The sequence below is a fragment of the Meyerozyma guilliermondii genome, genomic scaffold (genome assembly GCF_000149425.1).
Source record: "Meyerozyma guilliermondii ATCC 6260 scaffold_8 genomic scaffold, whole genome shotgun sequence".
Classification (NCBI taxonomy): Eukaryota; Fungi; Ascomycota; class Pichiomycetes; order Serinales; family Debaryomycetaceae; genus Meyerozyma; species Meyerozyma guilliermondii.
The window spans coordinates 418767-437292 of record NW_001809793.1 but is presented as its reverse complement, the minus strand read 5'-3'; the positions used below and the strand labels follow the sequence as shown (position 1 = coordinate 437292).

Genomic DNA, 18526 nt, shown 5'->3' with positions numbered 1-18526 from the left:
TGGTGGTCACCTTCGCCAATCTTTGAAATGTTTTGGTACCTGTAGATATCTATAGACATTGGGGTGGTGACTTCTGAGTACATTCGAGCAGCTTGAGAAACCTAAAATACACTTCTCGTCCGAAAGGATCCCTGATATGCTTCTGCATTTATGCATCTTGGGGCCTACTACATAAAAATACTAAAGGTAAACTTATTCAATTTCACTCACCATACTATAAGAAACGAACAAAGTAAGTCAAAGAATCTTTATAGATGTATAACTCTGTCACGCAATAATAGCCGAAAACCCCAATACATAGAATAAGGTGCTCAAAAAGCGTAAACAAATTATTTTCAATCATTCTCCTTGAATTACAATATCGAATGGAAGAAATTACGATGTCGATCCATATCCCAATACCGATCACCTGAAAAGTTGCATAAAAGAACCAGATGTAACCCGGAATCTTTGCATCCTCATTTGATGTCCGAAAGAGGCCGGGTGGGAACCAGCCGCAACACAAGAGGAAAGAAGTCAAAAAAAAACACGTCGTCTCCTTCTTTTCCGAGAGTTTATAATCGGTTTCCAGATATTCGGCCATAGTGTCCTCAGTCATATTTTCATCCACAATTTCTTCAGCCACTTTTTCCCCCATTGTGATCTAAATCAAAGGTAAACTGCGAAGCTCAGTATATAAGAAAAATGCCAAGCCAAGAGCCGTGAAAAAGTTGTAGCTTCCGCAGGTCAAAGCACCTGAAAATGACGTTACGATAACAGATTCTGCTTTCCTCCCTTTTTATTCCTTAAACTTTCCGTTTCCATCATTCTTCTCAATAATTTCCTTCTGCTTTTCTTATCAGTACACCAGTACTATAAAATGGCTGCAAATTCGCGAGGCATTTTCTTATCAATACAGGTCCATTTCATTTGAATGCCCAGTGGGCTCCAGTCGATTACCAGCTCTTCAAGTCGTTTAGCTGCATTATCACAACTTTTCAGTCTAGAATATCGTAAAGGGCACATAGAGTACCATTACAATGACTTCAAAAGTTAACGTCAGCACCGATATCGACTCCATTTTGAATCAAAACGATGGTGGAAGGTTCCGAAACAAGTGGTGCTACGAAATCCTCCACCTTGAAAATATCGCGGACATTTTTCGTGGTGACCACAATATACTCAAAAGTACCATATTGCACGGCTTGAAGGCCAAATTTAGTTATCAGCTTGATTCAAGGTTGGGTAACTACTAATTCTCCAAGGCTAGTAGTATGCATCTTGCACCATTTCCATCTACAACCCTTCAAGACTCCTTGAGAAGCACCAGAACCGATATTATATTTTGAAAACAGTAGACTTATCGAAAGTTTCCTGATCTTCATTTCGATTCTATGTTATCGCATCTCGTAAAGTCGGGACAATAAACTTCCCCCTGCCATTCATTTTAACATATGAAAGAAGAGCCTTTGTGCTCAAGGATTTTGTACCGTAGGTTGAAGTTTATTGTAGACTTTTGGATGAGAAAATCCACAATATTTCCTGGTTTCTAGCCAGGACGACAAATTGGTTTATCTACCTTTGAGCCCGGAAATCATTGAATCTCACCGTGACCAGCTTGACTATTTATTCTAGCTGTTCTTCTCGTCGACCCATAATATGAAAACTCACAGAATACGTTTCCAAATTTTTGTATTAGGATACCTGTGAAATCCTTCAATTTCATCGAACCCGATTTCATTGAACCCAGGGTATTCTAGAAACTGAAGATTGACTGGCATCTTTGCAACTTCAATGAATTTAAACTCACGTCCTAGACGTAGTTGTGTAACTTTCTCAGCTCCAACTAAATCAAGTGGCAATTGATCAAGTCCAGTCCTTTGAGATCAAGGGCTCTTAGCTCCAGATCCTTTGGTATCGTAAGGCCTGATAATGCTGAATTTCCTTTAAGGGATAGTGTCTCAATATGGGACTTAACTTTCAATGAACTGAACTTGTTAGAACTTAAGTCTAGAAATGTAACTGTTTGCGGTATGGTCAAATCATCTATGTTTTGCAAGTCATTGTCATACAACGTTAGCTCATTCAAGCCGAGGGGTAGCTCGATCATTCTATTGTTGATTGTCATTAGGTTAGAATATCCCATATCCAATTCTCTCAATCTTGACCCCTTGGCGAATTTGACTCCACTCATACACGATAAGTTCAAGTACTTAAGGTGAAGTTCTTGAATTGATGATGGGAATGTGTAGTTTTGAAAAGCTCCAATTCCACCACTGAAGAGGTCTAAAACTTTTAAGTTAGGAGGCAATTCAGATATCTGGGAGAGTTCTAGCTCTCCGAATCTCATAACAAGTACTTGAAGACTGTCGGGAAGTTTGGGAATTACTTTTAAATTACTTCCAGTCAAGTTAATATACTCAAGAACGGGAGCTTCAATTTGAAGTTCCGTTAAAGAATTGTCGCTCAAGCACAAATGTTCACAGCAAGGAAGAAACGCTTTAAAAGTTAAAACCGCATTAGTTTCTAGTGAAAGTCTCTTCAATCGGGCTGGTTTTAGCCACTCGTCTGTCAGTTCAATTTCACAACAAGCTAACTCAAGGTCGACTATTTCAGGTGGAAAGAATTCTTCCAAGTCTTCAAATTGAGCCCACTGAATCGAAAGTTTGCGCAAGCTGGCCGGTAAAGAAAAATTATAGCCGATGATACCTCGTGGTTTGTGCAATGTAAGGTTGATCAAGTTGGGCGGTAATTTACAATCGTTGATGTCACCCGATGGCTCCCATAATGTAAGGGAACTCATTTGGGTAAAGGTAGTCAAATTTTGGAGGCTTCCACCATACAAGGAGTATAATGAGCGTAGCAGGGTGGGAATCCTAGCAGAAATTGGATCTGGGAATCCAAGGCTTGTCATTTGGGGACCGACCATGGTGAGGACTTCATCCTCCTCCATTATCATACGATATTCATCATCGTCTCTATCCCATTGAATGGTATACGAAAAATGTTTCAAATCATCGTTCCAGACTACTCTGAATAGCGAGGTGAAATCAAAATGTAATTGTGTACTTTTTAGAGACAACACTTTGAGAGCTTCTAGCTTTGGATGGTTTCCAATCATTCTAATCTTGCAGTTTATCGCGAACAACTTTATCAAATTAATCGGTAATGTGCTGAAAGTCACCAGGTTGAGAATTACGGTCTTCAAGCTGGGGTGAGAGGGGTCAACTCTTAATTCACAGCATTCGCCATAAAACGTTTCCAATTTCGGGAAATCATTCAAGTCGATGAAATATCCAGGAAAAGGATTCAATGAAAGGCAAGTGATTTTGAGATTAATATCATGATCTGAAAAAATAGGATAGACTTGAAACGCCGGGTCTTTGAAGTCAACACGAATGCCCAATTTTTGGCCATTGTAAACCAGATTTATTTCATCAAGATCTTTCTTCATGTTAAAAATGTTCTCCCATCGACAATGAAACCAAAGAGGACATTTGAGAGACTTCTTTTCAAGAATCTTGTGTATTCGTAAAAACCGGTCAACGTCCGTTACATTGTAGACTCCAGTACCTTCAATACCTTCAGTACCTTCAATTGTTCCTATATCGATCCCCCGAACTTGCTTCGAATGCCATAAATTATTGCAATTCTCAGCTACAGCTTGGAGTATATTTCAGGAATGTTCTCCAACAGTAATATTTTGACGAGATGTTTTGTGCTCAAGTACGAAAAGCACCGTGTGATTACCTCACATGGTAAGTCATTAAGATTCATTATTAGACTTTTAGGCGCTCCCACTTAATATAAAGTTTAGTGCGGCGCACGGCAATGAAACGCGGGACCCTGAATTGTATCACGTGACCACGGAGTTGGGGTACTTTTAAGCACCGCATGAAAACCCACAAAACCACCTCTTTTCAGCATGTAAAGCCACTTTTGTCTACTTCCACTATCCCACTATACACTAGACCAAGCCGTTTCTCTCTCTCGCATTTGTGTGAGGAGACAATTTCTGGTTGCAAACCATATCACTTTTTCAACACCGCATTTATGAACCGCGCACGCCTCGGCTGCAAGAAATGAACGGCTCGGCTCGTAAACATGCGCACGGCTCCAACTTCACAGCACTGATTGGATGATGTGTTTGTAGGTTTCCAGGCTTGAAAGAATACTTAGTTACAATTCAATAAGCTATTCTTTTATCAATAATATCAATAATAGCTTTCAAATACTTAAATTGTTATTAGCCGTGTGAACGGAGCCGCACCCAGCGAGATCAATGGTACTTGGAACAGAACAAAACACCCAAAAGGAAGAATATCGAAGATCACGAAGGGAATGATATTGTTGCAGCGCAGTATTGATCGAGGAGTGTATGATGCAGCCACTGCGCAGGAGATTGCAGCAAAACGTCTCGGCCATATTGCGCCAACCATGGCAAAGATTACAACAAAAGCTTAAAGTACCCCCACAGTGAAAAATTCAAGACCTCGATCAGGAAGCTTTTAAGGGGAAAAGCTAGCTTGGCATACTACCGGAAATTTTCTGCGATCGTCATTCTACGAGGAAGAAGGCAAGTACCAGGAACGGCAAATTCCAACAAAAGGACCAAGAGGCCATGGAACACTAGAGGCAGCAAGTACAAAACCAGGATGAAATTCCAAAAGAAGCTGCTTCACGCTTCAAAAATATAAGTCCGGGGGGGCTAATGAGAAGGACAAATAGAGTTTAATTCCATACGCTTATCGGTGGCTTAGGTTTGCAACCAGAAACAAATTGGAATGAAATGTTTCAAAATTTGGTTGCAAGATTTGATCACCAATTCAAAGTCAATTGTGAGGTAATGCTCAAATAACAGAGCACTACATCTAAGGAAACTAGTCAAATGAGCACTCTTATGGTACTTTGTGAGAAAAGTGTATAATTTTCTGAAATTGCAAAATTTCAAATTAATTGAAAGTGTACTTTTGATTCGGAATACTCTTGGTTAACTAGAAGTCACGTTCAGAAACCTAGTTCAGCAGCACAAAGACAATCGCACGCCATCCTCGCTTTGAGAATCCCATGGGTAGTATTGTACCGATTGGGTCAATTGCACGAAATGTACCTGAATTGATGGATCCAAACTCATATTATTCTACTATACTCGTACTCGAAATCTCATATTGTGTTTCCCAAAATTTCATATAGGGTTCGAATTCAGAACTGACCAGGCTCCATTGTTCTTGAATGACGTAATATGCACAATGAGTACAATGTACTGTCGACTATAAAGCTGCGAACTTCCCGTGAAAAATTTACCCCACAATTTCCCCCGCATTTTGAAAAATATGCTCTCAGCGGGCACCATAGGCAAACTTGCAACCCTTCCATTTCGACTTTTATGGGTGATAATATTGTACTACTTGGGCTTCCCTGCCTTCAGAAGATACCATAATGACTTGAAATCCTGCCTCAAATTGACAATCTTTAGAGATGCCTTGGCATATAAATTCTCCGATTACAAGTATATACCCAGTTTTTCCAACGACTATATTATCGGCAATTTAGTGCCATTTTTATACAGAATTAAAACAAAACTGATTCCTGGATACGGCACCCGCCATGATAACAACTCTCTTTGGCTTGTCAAGCAACCTGAGAGGAAACCCTCCGATCCAATATTAATATATCTTCATGGTGGAGGTTACTTTTTGCAAACAACCCCAAGTCAGATTGTGTCAATGCTTGCTATATACAAGCTTCTTGATCCTGAGGCTCAGTCCAGATTGTCCATTTTGCATCTAGACTACAAATTGACATCAAAAGGGTTCCATGTTCCTCATCAATTGAACCAGTTACATGAAACATATGAAGCTTTAGTAAAGGCTGGAAGCACAAATATTATCTTGTGTGGAGATTCAGCAGGAGGAAACTTGGCTGTTGGGTACACCCAGTACTTGAAGAAAAGTGGGAGCACTTTGGTTCAGCCAACAGCATTAATTCTTATTAGTCCTTGGCTTGACATTAAACCTACTGACGACAATTGGCAGCCCACTCGTTCATATTACGAGAATGAAAAGCGAGATATGATCAGATTTGGTGCTTTTAAAGGCGATATGCTTAAGGAAGGTTTTGGAACGGTTGATCGTAGTGACCCAATATACTGTCCGGCTCAACATCCAATTAACAAAGCAGATTGGGACATCGACTGCTATAAAGATGCCAACCATAGCGTATTCATGGTATGTGGTGAAGATGAGTCGCTCAGAGACGAAGCTCTAAGATGGGCAGAGGCAGTTTTGGATGTTCCTTTGTTCTCGGCTGTCCTTTATGGGAACTCAGAGGGAAAGTATGATCCTCGAATTCACCATTTCCATCGGGATGGAGATACTAAGCATTGCCGAACCGATGTCTATGTTGAACCATGGGGTATACATGATGCTGTATTCGTTTTCGAAAACCCTGTCATGAGTAAAATCAATGCAGCCGAGGCTAAAGGTCTTAAACTTGGGTATGCAGACTTGGATGAAAAATACTTTGGTATCAAGCGGGCGGCAAAGTTCCTCAATGATACTATAGATAGGAGCTAACCATCCATGTCGTCTGGTACTATCACTTTTTGCACCCAATATTGATCTCAGAAATGCGAACTTACTCGTCAATCAAATTGCAATGAGACTTAGCACTGAAAAGAACAAGAGGCTCAAACCGATAGAGGAGATAAACTCTCGTATACCTTATCTAACACTCTAACATGATTCTCCAAAACTTTCCAGATGACTATAACTTTTGAAGCACACTTAAACGTAAACCATAAAAGTGGAATGATTGAAAGAAAATTTTAGTCTCAGAACCGTGGCAGCTCCTTGCATATTTGGGGTATTCTAGCTGTTATTCTCGTGGTGTGAAAATTCATAGCAGACGTCTGTAAATGCTTGTACCAGGATACCTGTGGAATCCTTCGACTTCAAGAGTACCGGGACCCTGATATTCCAATACTTGAAGATTAACTGGCATTTTCGAAAGGTCTATCACTTTATGCCACTGCCCTAGACGTAGCTGTGTGAGTTTCTCAGCGCCAAAGATATCAAATGAAGATCCCTTCAATAAAGTCAGTGTGAGGTCAAGAAACTTTAGCTCCAGATCCTTTGGAATTGCAAGACGTGAAAGTCTATTTTGATTGAGGTATAGTGTCTCAATATGAGACTTAACTTGCAATAAATTCAAATCATTTTCTCTCAAGTCTAGAAAAGTAACTGTTTGCGGTATGGTCAAATCATCGATGTTTTGCAAACGATTGAGACACAAGTTTAGTGATTTCAAGCCGAGGGGTAGCTCGATCATTCTATCGCTGATTTTCTTTATTCGACATATGCTCATATTCAATTCTTTCAATTTTGACCCTTTGGCAAACTTGACTCCTCTCATATCTGACAAGTCTAATTTTGTAAGATGGAGTTCTCGAATTGATGATGGGAATGTATGCTTTTTAGGAGCTCCATAACCAGCTCCCGAGAGGTCTAAAAGCTTCAAGTTAGAAGGAAATTCAGACATTCGGGAAAGATGTAGTCTATTGTTACTGAGAACAAGTACTTGAAGACTGGCTGGGAGCTTGGGAATTGATTTCAACATATTTTCACTCAAGTCTATGTGCTCAAGAACGGGAGCTCTGATTTGAACTCTCTTTATTTTATTGTCGCTCAAGCACAAAAATTCACAACAGGGAAGAAATGCGTTGAAAGATGAAAGCTTATTTCTTGAAAGTGAAAGCCGCTTCAATCGGGCTGGATTTAGCCATCCGGTAGTCAGGGTAATACCACATTGCTCCAATTCAAGGTCAACTAATTTTGGTGGGAATTCAACTTTCGGAAAGACGTTAGAACTAGCAGACCTAATCGAAAGTTTTAGCAAGTTGGGCGGTAATATCAAAGTGCCAGTGATATGTGATGGCTTATTCAATGTAAGGGAAGTCATCTGAGTAAAATCCGACAAAGTTTGCAGGCCGATACGATCATGGAAGAAAAAACCGCTACTACGATTGCAGTTTAATGAGCGTAGCAGCTTAGGAATCCTAGAAAATGATTAGCCAGCGAATCCAAAATGTAGCACTTTGGGGCCAATCATGGAGATGAGTTCATCCACATCTGTTACCTCATAACCGATATACGAAAAATGTTCCAAATTTCCGTTCCAGAGTATTCGGAGTAGCGAGGAGTAATTGAAAGGTTCTTGTGTGCCTTCTAGAGCCAAAACTGTGAGAGCTTCTAGTTTCGGATGGCTTTCATTCATTTTTATCCAGCACCTTTTCGCAACCAACTTTATCAAATTAATCGGTAATGAGCTGAAAGTCACCTCTCTGAGATATAAGTTCTCCAAGCTGGGATGATTGTTGTCAACGATTGTCTCGCAAGTTTCGCCATAAAAACTCTTTAATTTCGGAAAATTATCCAAATTGATAGAACAGTTATAAGCGAAACTCAATGAAAGGCAAGTGATCTTGAGATTGATATCATGATCTGAAAAAATAGAATAGTCTTGAAGCTCCTTGCCAATCAAGGTGCCATGGATGCCCAATTCTTGGCCGTTGTAAACCAGCTTGATTTCATCGAGACTTTGAAGCATTTGAAAAGTGTGGTTCCACGAACAATGGAACCAAAGAGGACATTTGAGTGACTTCTCTTCGAGAATTTTGTGTATGCGTAGAAACCGGTCGAAATCCGTCTCATAGTAGGTTTCAATACCTGCAATACCTTCAATACCTCTAATTGTTCCTCCATAGATCCCTAGAGTTCGCTTTGAATAGCATAAATGGTTGAGATGGTCAGCTACAGCTCGAACTATGTGATCATCAATGTTCTCCAATAATATTATGTTGCTGAGCAGCTCTGTGTTCAAGTAAGAAAAGCAACTTGTGACTATTTCGTACGGTAAAGAATTTATGTTCATTCTTAAAGTTTCAGGGGTCCATTTACATGGTCACAAAAAAGTGTTCAGATGAAAATGCGTTATCATGCATCAAGCTACGCCATCCCACATGAGGCATGACACTTCAAAACCAAGCATACACCGCCATACCACTTGACCAGATCGATCCCAACACCCTTAGTGCGGTGACTTTTATCCCTGATTTTACCTGCGTTGTATTAGCGATACGCGGTGTTGGCTGGTGAGATTTAATTTTTTGTTTAATTAAGGGAGCTAGGGTTGAAAGAAACAGGTTGAAAACTTGAATGCTTTGAGCATTTGAATAGTAGGTAGCCGCAAAGAGGTTTTTATCGGAAATTCAAATCATCTATTGGTTTGAGCTCAATTCTCATTCAAGTATTTTCGAGAATTGAGCAAAGGACCAAAGTTATATGCAGGTAAACGGCTGCAAAAATTCAGCAAGATCAGCTGTACCTTGATAGATGTTGATTACATTGACCAACTTGAGGATATGGAATGCTTCTTTGTGAATCCTGAAATGTGGTAAGTTGCCGCTTGTTGTGTTCTGCATTTCAGGGGTATACTTTCATACCCAATAAGTGCACAATTATATACTTTTACAAAATTCTCAAATTTCTCTTATTCTGACAAATTACAGATCTAAGCTTTCGATTGGAGCATGAATATGTAGATTGTCATGGATTTTGATATCTAGACTGCGTTGAAGATTTGAAGCAAAAATTCGTCTCATCTTTCTACTCAAACAACCAAGATCGACAATCTCCAAACTTTTTTGAATCAAACTCTGTACATTGCGTGCTTCACCCTTTCTTTCTAATCAGCGTACTTTGATCTAGCTCGAAGCTTAGACCCTTTTGAATTGAACAATATTGGAATGGATACCATAGCAGCAGCAATAAACCCCATGATACTACAACCCCAGCCAACCGGAAATTTTTCGGGACCCAAATTCAAAAACATTCTTCTACCAACTAATGGCAAGGCACCTCCGATGAAAGACCTGAACAATGCATTACCAGCAAACACAGAAGCAACGAACCTCAAAAACGACATAGCAAGATAATTGAACAATGCTTGAAAGGTTATAAATGCCCCAAGAGAAAAAATCGCTGATCCTATAATAGGAAATACCCAGTGTATGCTAGGTGATGCAGTCCAACCAAAGATGAAGACCCCAATGGACATTGCCATAGCAGAAAATATAGTCATGGGAATGAAAACTTCAGGACGAACATCTTCACCTCTTAGTACCTTTCGTGTGAAAATATGATAGGTTAAGGTAGTATAAATGATACTTCCAATCAAACTACCAATGATAACACCCATGTAGGCCACTCCAGTCAACACTAAACTGAAATTATGGACCTCCTGGAATACGATTGGGAAACATTCAAACCACAAATACATAATTGCATACACCAATGACAAGTATATGTGGACCATAAATACCATTGGCTCGCGGATTGTGATTTCGATTGGTCTCCATAAAGTATCAATGATTTTTTCGTTGAGCGTCATCTGGTGAGTGGTTAGTTCGCTGCGGCTAACAATATTTTCATTCCCAATCATCTTGCGTAACCGAACAGCCTTACGGTGTAATAAGGCATTCTCATTAGTCTCAGGAAAGAAGAAAAAAACCAATACCAAAGCAAACCCGTCTAGTATGCACAATATCCAAAATGTCCATCTCCAACTCGTTTTCACCACTAAAACAGAGCCAATTAATGGACCGAACGAAGGACCTGAAACTGCAGCAACGGACCATAGTCCAATTCCAATAGGTCCATACGCAACACTCAACACATCACATACAGCAGCAGGTCCTATTGATAGACAGGGGGAGGCGAAAACTCCAGTTAGAAAACGTAATATACATAGTCCTGCAAAATTGTGAGCCAACGCTAGTGGAATTTGTAAGAGGACAGAAATAAGCAACGAAGAAATATACAATGGCATTCTTCCAACCTCTGCATTTTCAGAAATGGGGGAGAATATCATTGGACCAAACCCATATCCAAACACGAATAAAGTCAATGGAAGTGTAGCTGCAACATGACCCACATTAAATGCCTCTTGAATATCTTCAATTCCCGGAACATAAATAGCTGATGCCAAATAAACAGCAAGCGTTAAAAACGAAACTTGGAAGCAAAATAAACTTTGTTTGAAAGTTGACCAGTTTTTGGGATTTTCGGGATCTTTTGCATTATCCCAAGTTATCTCTATGATCTCTTGTTTCTTGCTTATGTCAATATCCAGACTCAATGAAAATAGACCAGAATATTCCTGAGACTTTTCTGAAACATATTCTCTTGTTTCATACGAATGCTTCAAGAATTTTTTATTGGATAATTTTCTTATAATGATACCAAACAATGTTTCCTGGAAAAAGTTGCTTCTCATATTTTTTGGGAACTACCCTCCACTTCTCTAGGTACGAATTACGAGTAAATCCACCATGTTAAGGATCTCCGCGTTTTATAACCTTGAACGGAGCAAATATCGCAACATCTTGGCGCTTTGTATCGATATTATAATCATTGCAAAATGAGCTTTCTCCAGGACGTCCTCGGAGTCCGCGGACATAAGCCGCACCGAACATTAATTTGAGAATCTTGAATTATTCAGCCATGAGATGGATAACAGATAACGTGATGCTTATAAATGAACTTAGAGACCATGTCTCTATTTGGTTCTGCAATTGGATTAGAAGCTAGTATGCTCAAATACGTAACACTCAAGTGAGTAATGAATGAGATATAGGGATGGAAGAGAACCATCTGAAATCCGATTGTGACTTAATCGGGAACCGCTAGTCGACAAGAAGAAACAGCCAGCCTGAGATCTACATTCACCTAATGAGGGAAGAGGCTGCTGCAAATACGTTGTTTACAGTCTTCTCAAGAATGACTGGCAATACGTACCAACTAAATATTGAACTTTTAAAAATTTGCAATTTCACATATAAATTTATTCAGTACTTGCGCTTGAAGACAGTTCTCGGATTAGCTGTATATTATCACTAATATACACTTGAGAAGGCAATCTCGGATCAGTGCCCGTAATCTCTATTAGCGAAGAAGTTCTCCAAATATGATTCCGGTCTGCTGCAGGTTCTTCCCAATCGGGTAATTTTTTGCAACCATTATCCTTGCTCTATCTATCCATATCTGGATCTGCTACTGTTGCATACTGGAGGGTTTCATAGAACTGGATTAACTGATTCTAAAACAGCGCTTCTCCCAACACCATTGTAGAGATATACTGATTTCATTGCGAGAATAGTTGGCACTGGGGAAATATCAAGATTGAACAAAATCAAGACTAACTTATGTTTCGTAGAAATACATTGTATAAAAAAGCACATCAACAATGGTTTCTCTGGCCACTTTGAGAAACTGAATTCATATACTATAACGTAAATTTTTATATTAAACTGACTTTGTCTATTTTCTTCCTCACCACAGCTAAAGTAAAACCCTAAGCCACAGCTTCTGTAATATTCAGTGCGAGTCCTAGTTGGTCTTTTCGTGATCCAATATAAACTCATAGCAAACTGCTGTAGATATATGATTCGGGCCCCGTTTTGGGTTGTATCAATGTACAGGATCCACCATCATAATGCTCTAGAACTTGAAAATCGACTGGCATATTCGAAAGATCGATCTTTTCGAGCTCAGCACCTAGACGTAGTTGGGCGAGTTTTGGAGCTTTAACCATTTGAAATGAAAACATTGTTATTCCAATACCTGTAAGATCAAAAACTCTTAGCTCCAGATCCTCATGTACCGTAAAATTTGATTTTATTGGATTTTCATTGAGATAGAGTGTCTCAATATGAGACTTAACTTCAAATGATTCCAAATTGTTTTCTCTCAAGTCTAGAAATGTAACTGATTGCGGAATGGTGAAACCATCTATGTTTTCCAAGTTCATGCCTTGCAACTTTAGTGCCTTCAAGCCTGAGGGGAGCTCAATCATTCTGTCGTTGAGAGTAGTTAATTTAGAGAAGTCCATTGTGGATAAATCAGAATCGCCCAATATCAACTCTTTTAATCTTGATCCTTTGGCAAATTTGACTCCACTCATTTTTAAAAAGCCTATTTGGCCGAGGTTGAGTTCTTGTATTGATGGAGGGAAAGTGTAGTCTTCAAGAACTACATCTGTAGAATCCGCGAGGTCTAAAACCTTTAAACTAGGAGGCAAATCAGACATATGGGTGAGTGCTAGGTCATAGCCACTGATAATAAGTACTTGAAGACTATCTGGAAGTTTCGGTATTGACGCCAATAAAGTATCGCACAAACTGATATGCTTAATAACGGGAGCTTCGATCTCAAGTTCCGCTAAAGGATTGTCGTCCAAGCTCAAGTATTCACAGCAAGGAAGAAAAGCTTTAAAAGGTCGAAAATTATTGTGGGCAAGTGAGAGTCGCTTCAATCGGACTGGTTCTAGCCAGCCGATAGTCAGAGTGATATGACAATGTGTTAACTTGAGGTCAACTATTCGAGGCGGAAAACTGATTCTTTCCAAGTCTTGAAACTTAACACACGTAATCGAAAGTTTGAGCAACTTGGGCGGTAATTTCAAAGTGTCGATAATACCTGAATACGGAAAAATCGTGAGGGAAGTCATTTGAGTAAAAGCGGTCAAATCGTGAAGGATAATACCATTATAAGACGGATCAGCTCTTACATTCTTGGAGAACAAAGAGCGTAGATTTTTAGGAAATCCAGAAAACGATGAACTAGCAGATCCAAAATTCATCACTTTGGCGCCAAGCATGGAAATGGCTTCATTCACATTTATGACTTCATCCATAACTTCTTCCTCATCATCGATACCCTCAGTATACGAAAAGTTTCCAAATCTTTGTTCCAGAGTTTTTGAAGTAGTAAGGGACAATCAGAAGAGTGTACGTCCACTAAAACCAACACTCGTAAACCTTCTAGTTTCGGATGGTCTTCCTTCATACTTATGTAGCAATATCTTGCTACCAACTCTTTCAAATTAACTGGTAATGAGCTGAAAGTCACCCCTTTAAGATATAAGTTCTTCAAGCTGGGGTGGGTGTGGTCAACAGTTATTTCGCATTTTTTGCCATAGAAAGTTTCTAAATTAGGGAAATCAATCAAATGTACACGGTCACAAGCGTACAATGAGAGTTAAGTGATCTTGCGATTAATATCATGGTCTGAGAAAAAACGAACACATTTGGACGACATGTCTGTGAGGTCAGCACTTATGCCTAACTTTTGGCCACGGTAAACTGAGTTTATTTCATCGAGATTTCGACGCATCTCAAAAATGTTTTCCCATTTATAATGGAACCAAAGAGGACGCGTGATGGACTTCTTTTCGAGCACCTTGTGTATGCGCAGAAAGCGGTCGAACTCGGTTTCAAAGTGAAACCAGTAGCGAGAAATTTCATCGTAATTTCGCACGAAACCGGTTTCATAGTGTTCGTTAATAATTGCAATTCTGTTCTTGCCTTGAAGTCGGTTTGCATACCATATATGGTTGAGATTGTTAGCTGCTGCTTCAAGTATATAATCGGGAATATTGTCCAATAGTATTATATCTGTGAGTAGATCTGTGCTCAAGTGGGAAAAGCAACGCGTGAGAACTTCACTTGGTAAGCCATTTAGATTCATAAGTAGTGTTTGAGTTTGAAGTTAGACTCTGAGTTGAAGTTGAGGGGTAGTAATGTGTGCAGGATGACGATTGGCTGCAAATTCTAGATGCGTAAAAAGGGTCGAGATGTGTTTCGTAGGGCTTCGGTATCTGCTATTTTGTTATTTCGACCTTCGGAATTTACTTCGAGTGCCATAGATCCATTACCAAACTTTAAGAGATTCCATTTTCATGGGGAAAGAAACCTACAATTTTCTTTGAAAGCATAATGTAGAATGTAATACAATATTATAAAAGACTGAAGGGAGTCACGAATCAATATACCAACAAACGATTGCAGATATAACCTCCTGCTGTTAAAATCTAGCGGTGCAAGTACAATATCATATACCAGATCCGTTATCTTCTTCCCTCGCACAAGTGTCATTATTCCTATAGGTATATGACGCTCGATTTCAACCTTTTGGTAGCACTTCTGTCCTATCATCGTTCAAGGTCTTTTGTCTACTCCACAATATCTGTTCATAATTTGACAAAATATCAAGCTCACTAGCAAGTACCTGGCCCTCCACCTTTTCCTGATCATTTATGAAAACTTCAACATCATGAAGACTATTGTAATTGGTAACATTATCACAATCAATGCCGAGCGCATTGACTTATTCATTTGATATCTTGAAATACTTTCCATCTGGACCCACTGCTCCAACTAGATACCATTCATTATTGACCTTGTACTGAGCCCCATTCGTTTGTATTAATAACAAGTCGCCTACATTAATATTTGAAGGACCTGACTCATAAATCACTACCTTGGATCCATCAAATAATTCGAACATATATGGATACTCGACGGGTCGATTAAGGATTGGATAGCCGTATTTACTCCAATCAGTTGAGTTGAAGACAATTGGGCCAGTATCTGGTTCTGTTGCAGTGACAGGTCTAAAGTAATTGAGGATTATTGATATAATTGATAATAACATAATTATAATAGAACTAAAGAAATTGATACTGATAACAGAGATTGTGCAGATGACAATGCGTCTACATGCGCGTCGATAAGCCACATTGAGTGGGGCGCGGCGCATCCCAACACCATATCTCTTCACATCCCAGCACCCATAGACAAACATCCCAACACCTTTCTATATTGCAGCCCAACACCCAGCCAAATCTACGACCAACAACCAGATTGGAGCCCAGGTCAATCTGCAAGTGCATTAGCCTTGCGTGGTGGTGCAGGGGTCTTGCATTATGCTTTATGCACTAAACCTGCAAGGACAGATGAACTGCTTTGAGCCTAGAATAGTAGAGCTATTACTACTTATCCGATAACCTTTGTAAATTTCTTTCGCTCGAGTAATTTCAAATTTGAACATTGTATTATACTTGTATGCAACGAGATGACTGCAAAAGTCATTTAGATTGTAAATTTTGAATGAATGCCCAATTGAGGTTAATGCTCTTTCATTCCCGTTCAAGTACTTCGGTTGCAAAGTATATCACGTGACCGAAGCGCGGAATAAGCGAAGATCTGTGCCAAGTACGGCGGTGATTGGATGTTTGAGGCTATAAGGGAGAAGGTGCCGGGAATATAAATTCGCAGGAGAAATCCAAAAGCAACGAGCAATCTGTGAACTTGTCGTTACGTCAAGCAAAATAAACATTCAATTCAGTACCTTTTCAGCAAGCTGGAATGACTTTCATACAACCATACTCGAATGAAAGATTGAACATGAATTTGATGAAATTAAAGGAGGAGTTGAATGAAAAGTTGGATGAGTTGAGTGGCAAGTTGGACGAGTTGAATGAGAAATTGAACGAAGTGAATGAGAAAGCAAATCAGAACACGGACAAGAACTCCATCGAAAACGGGTTAGAAAACCTCCTGGTCAACGAAAAGACAGACCAGCCCATTGATTCTGATCGAGTGAAAATCAACAATCGTATTGGTGATAATGAGATAGTCATCAAAGACTTCAACTACCAACATGGAGCCGACGAAGCCTATTTTGGAGTCGAATACAAAATTGATGACGCTGTAAAGCTGGCAGTGCAAGAGATTCGCAACCATGTTGTCAACCATAATCAAGAACGCAGTCGCACCGACCGCAACGTATGGTACAGAGAACACGACGCGATCCCCAAAGACTTTAATCCGATGGGACAGAGCCATAACGTCAGCATGGCCGCTTTGGACCAAATGATCAAAGAAGGAGTACAGGGACCTGTCGACGCACACAATGCGTTCGCAATCGGTATCAACAGCATTGCGCAGACGATGCATGATATATTCAAGCTTGGAATGGACATATGTGTACAGGAACAGGCCAAGGAATTTACGAAGAAACTTTTATTGGATGGGATCACCAAGGCATACCAGTCGATCCAAGAATCGACCCTCAGTATCATCAACATGGAAGAGTTGAAATACCTCACGCGGAGAGAGAAGACCGAGAAGGAGGACGAGGAGATATTTAAACAACGCGCCATGCCAGAATCGCAGAACAAGAAGACAGCGTTTGGGCAGGTTCGGAGTCCACCTATATTTGGTGCGTATAGATCGAGTTATTAATTAATGCTGAATCATAAAAAGGGTGAAGTCAAAATCCCGTCGATTCAAAATGCAATCAAAATGATCACAAAAGTCTTATTCACAGCTATGGTACACTAATGTCTTGCAAGAGGCATTTCTTTGAAGCTTTCGGAGTCAATTTTGAAATTTTCATTATTTGTTAATTTTGCAAAATTCGTACTTTCTGAGATTTATGCTGCAGAATGCGGCTCACAATTTATTCTTGCAACCAATTCGAATATAATTTTTTCCATTGTTTTCGAGAATAGATAGGGAAGGAAGTACATTCGTAACACTCAACTAATGGTGTTTATTAGACCAATGAAAGATGTATCAGGAACATTTGATGATATTCGATCGGTATTGCGATAGGTGGGAATTTCTTCTTTAGAGGCGCATCGAGATGTGGAACCATTAGGAATCGTGACTTAGGTGAATAACCATACAAAATATGACCAATTTGGCCAAATTTCCAGTCCATAAAGAATTTCAGTATCACATCGAGACGTTAACTTCATGGAAAGCCAAGTGGTTTGAGGCTACCTTCAATTCTTACTGAATCTGAGTGCTCTACTCGCTTGGAGACAGAGAAGATAGCCTCCAGAAGAGAAAAGATTATGCACTAATCAAGATGGAATAAAACTGTTTGAGAAAGTCAAAAGAATTTCCTAATGACAATTTCAAAAGTTGCAATCTCGAAGTTGATAGCTAAAGGCTCTTCCTAAAAGATCAAGTTGCCATATGAGCTCAACAGTCCCGCTGGTAAAAAGATCCTTGGTGACAAGTACTTTGACTTGGAGACCTTGGTTTATGAATGCGTTAAGCGATACGTTGATAACAGTTAAACTAGTAATGAATAAGTTAAAAGAGGTCCAAGTATCAGAACAGTAGAGTGATATTAATTGGTAACACTATGCAAATCGAACTTACTGAGAAGGTAATCCAGCGAACAAAGCTATTCGGTCCACCAATGTTACAAACTCAAAGATATTCTTGTAGAAACACAAAGATATTCTAGTACAAACTTAAGGTATTATGGTATTCGCAGAGTTGTTTATTGACTACTTATTACTCGCTTAAAGAATTCTTATTCGTAACGCATGGATCTATCACCTTCAAAGGGCCCCACCTCAAACTGATAATAGCATACCTCAAATTTTAGTCTTGAAGCTTATGATAATGCAACTAGGTGACTTGATGAGCTAGATCTTGGTAATCAACCAGAACCCACTGGCTTTCAAATGTATTTGAGCCAACTGGAACTTGTATTGAGCACTTGACTGAGAAATAAATAATGAGCGAACTAGAAACTTCTTAAGATAAGGAAAAAACTGTGTCGCAAATTTGCAGCCATTTTATAGCACTGGTGTACTGGTGTATATTCCTGATTGCAACAAGCTCTCC

At 39.5% G+C, this 18526-nt stretch overlaps 9 protein-coding genes across 9 annotated transcripts; 2 read left to right on the top strand and 7 right to left on the bottom strand. All coding sequences in view use genetic code 12, as the record gives it.

Moving 5' to 3' along the window:
• Window positions 1-1825: 1825 nt before the first annotated feature.
• On the bottom strand, window positions 1826-3433 carry PGUG_05915 (uncharacterized protein; the record flags this gene model as incomplete). Its single annotated transcript, XM_001482102.1, has 1 exon — window positions 1826-3433. The coding sequence occupies one exon, from the start codon at window positions 3431-3433 to the stop codon at window positions 1826-1828; it is 1608 nt and encodes a 535-aa protein (XP_001482152.2).
• A 1879-nt stretch (window positions 3434-5312) lies between these two features.
• On the top strand, window positions 5313-6554 carry PGUG_05914 (uncharacterized protein; the record flags this gene model as incomplete). The annotated part of the gene is made up of 1 exon (XM_001482101.1): window positions 5313-6554. One exon carries the CDS (start codon window positions 5313-5315, stop codon window positions 6552-6554), a length of 1242 nt encoding a protein of 413 aa, XP_001482151.2.
• A 322-nt stretch (window positions 6555-6876) lies between these two features.
• PGUG_05913 (uncharacterized protein) lies at window positions 6877-7938 on the bottom strand (the record flags this gene model as incomplete). The annotated part of the gene is made up of 1 exon (XM_001482100.1): window positions 6877-7938. The coding sequence occupies one exon, from the start codon at window positions 7936-7938 to the stop codon at window positions 6877-6879; it is 1062 nt and encodes a 353-aa protein (XP_001482150.2).
• A 108-nt stretch (window positions 7939-8046) lies between these two features.
• On the bottom strand, window positions 8047-8910 carry PGUG_05912 (uncharacterized protein; the record flags this gene model as incomplete). The annotated part of the gene is made up of 1 exon (XM_001482099.1): window positions 8047-8910. One exon carries the CDS (start codon window positions 8908-8910, stop codon window positions 8047-8049), a length of 864 nt encoding a protein of 287 aa, XP_001482149.2.
• Window positions 8911-9723: 813 nt separating this feature from the next.
• PGUG_05911 (MFS transporter) lies at window positions 9724-11313 on the bottom strand (the record flags this gene model as incomplete). The annotated part of the gene is made up of 1 exon (XM_001482098.1): window positions 9724-11313. The coding sequence occupies one exon, from the start codon at window positions 11311-11313 to the stop codon at window positions 9724-9726; it is 1590 nt and encodes a 529-aa protein (XP_001482148.2).
• A 1143-nt stretch (window positions 11314-12456) lies between these two features.
• On the bottom strand, window positions 12457-13731 carry PGUG_05910 (uncharacterized protein; the record flags this gene model as incomplete). Its single annotated transcript, XM_001482097.1, has 1 exon — window positions 12457-13731. One exon carries the CDS (start codon window positions 13729-13731, stop codon window positions 12457-12459), a length of 1275 nt encoding a protein of 424 aa, XP_001482147.2.
• Window positions 13732-14075: 344 nt separating this feature from the next.
• On the bottom strand, window positions 14076-14564 carry PGUG_05909 (uncharacterized protein; the record flags this gene model as incomplete). Its single annotated transcript, XM_001482096.1, has 1 exon — window positions 14076-14564. One exon carries the CDS (start codon window positions 14562-14564, stop codon window positions 14076-14078), a length of 489 nt encoding a protein of 162 aa, XP_001482146.2.
• Window positions 14565-15203: 639 nt separating this feature from the next.
• Window positions 15204-15680, bottom strand: PGUG_05908 (uncharacterized protein; the record flags this gene model as incomplete). The annotated part of the gene is made up of 1 exon (XM_001482095.1): window positions 15204-15680. One exon carries the CDS (start codon window positions 15678-15680, stop codon window positions 15204-15206), a length of 477 nt encoding a protein of 158 aa, XP_001482145.1.
• A 563-nt stretch (window positions 15681-16243) lies between these two features.
• On the top strand, window positions 16244-17122 carry PGUG_05907 (uncharacterized protein; the record flags this gene model as incomplete). Its single annotated transcript, XM_001482094.1, has 1 exon — window positions 16244-17122. The coding sequence occupies one exon, from the start codon at window positions 16244-16246 to the stop codon at window positions 17120-17122; it is 879 nt and encodes a 292-aa protein (XP_001482144.2).
• Window positions 17123-18526: the final 1404 nt, after the last annotated feature.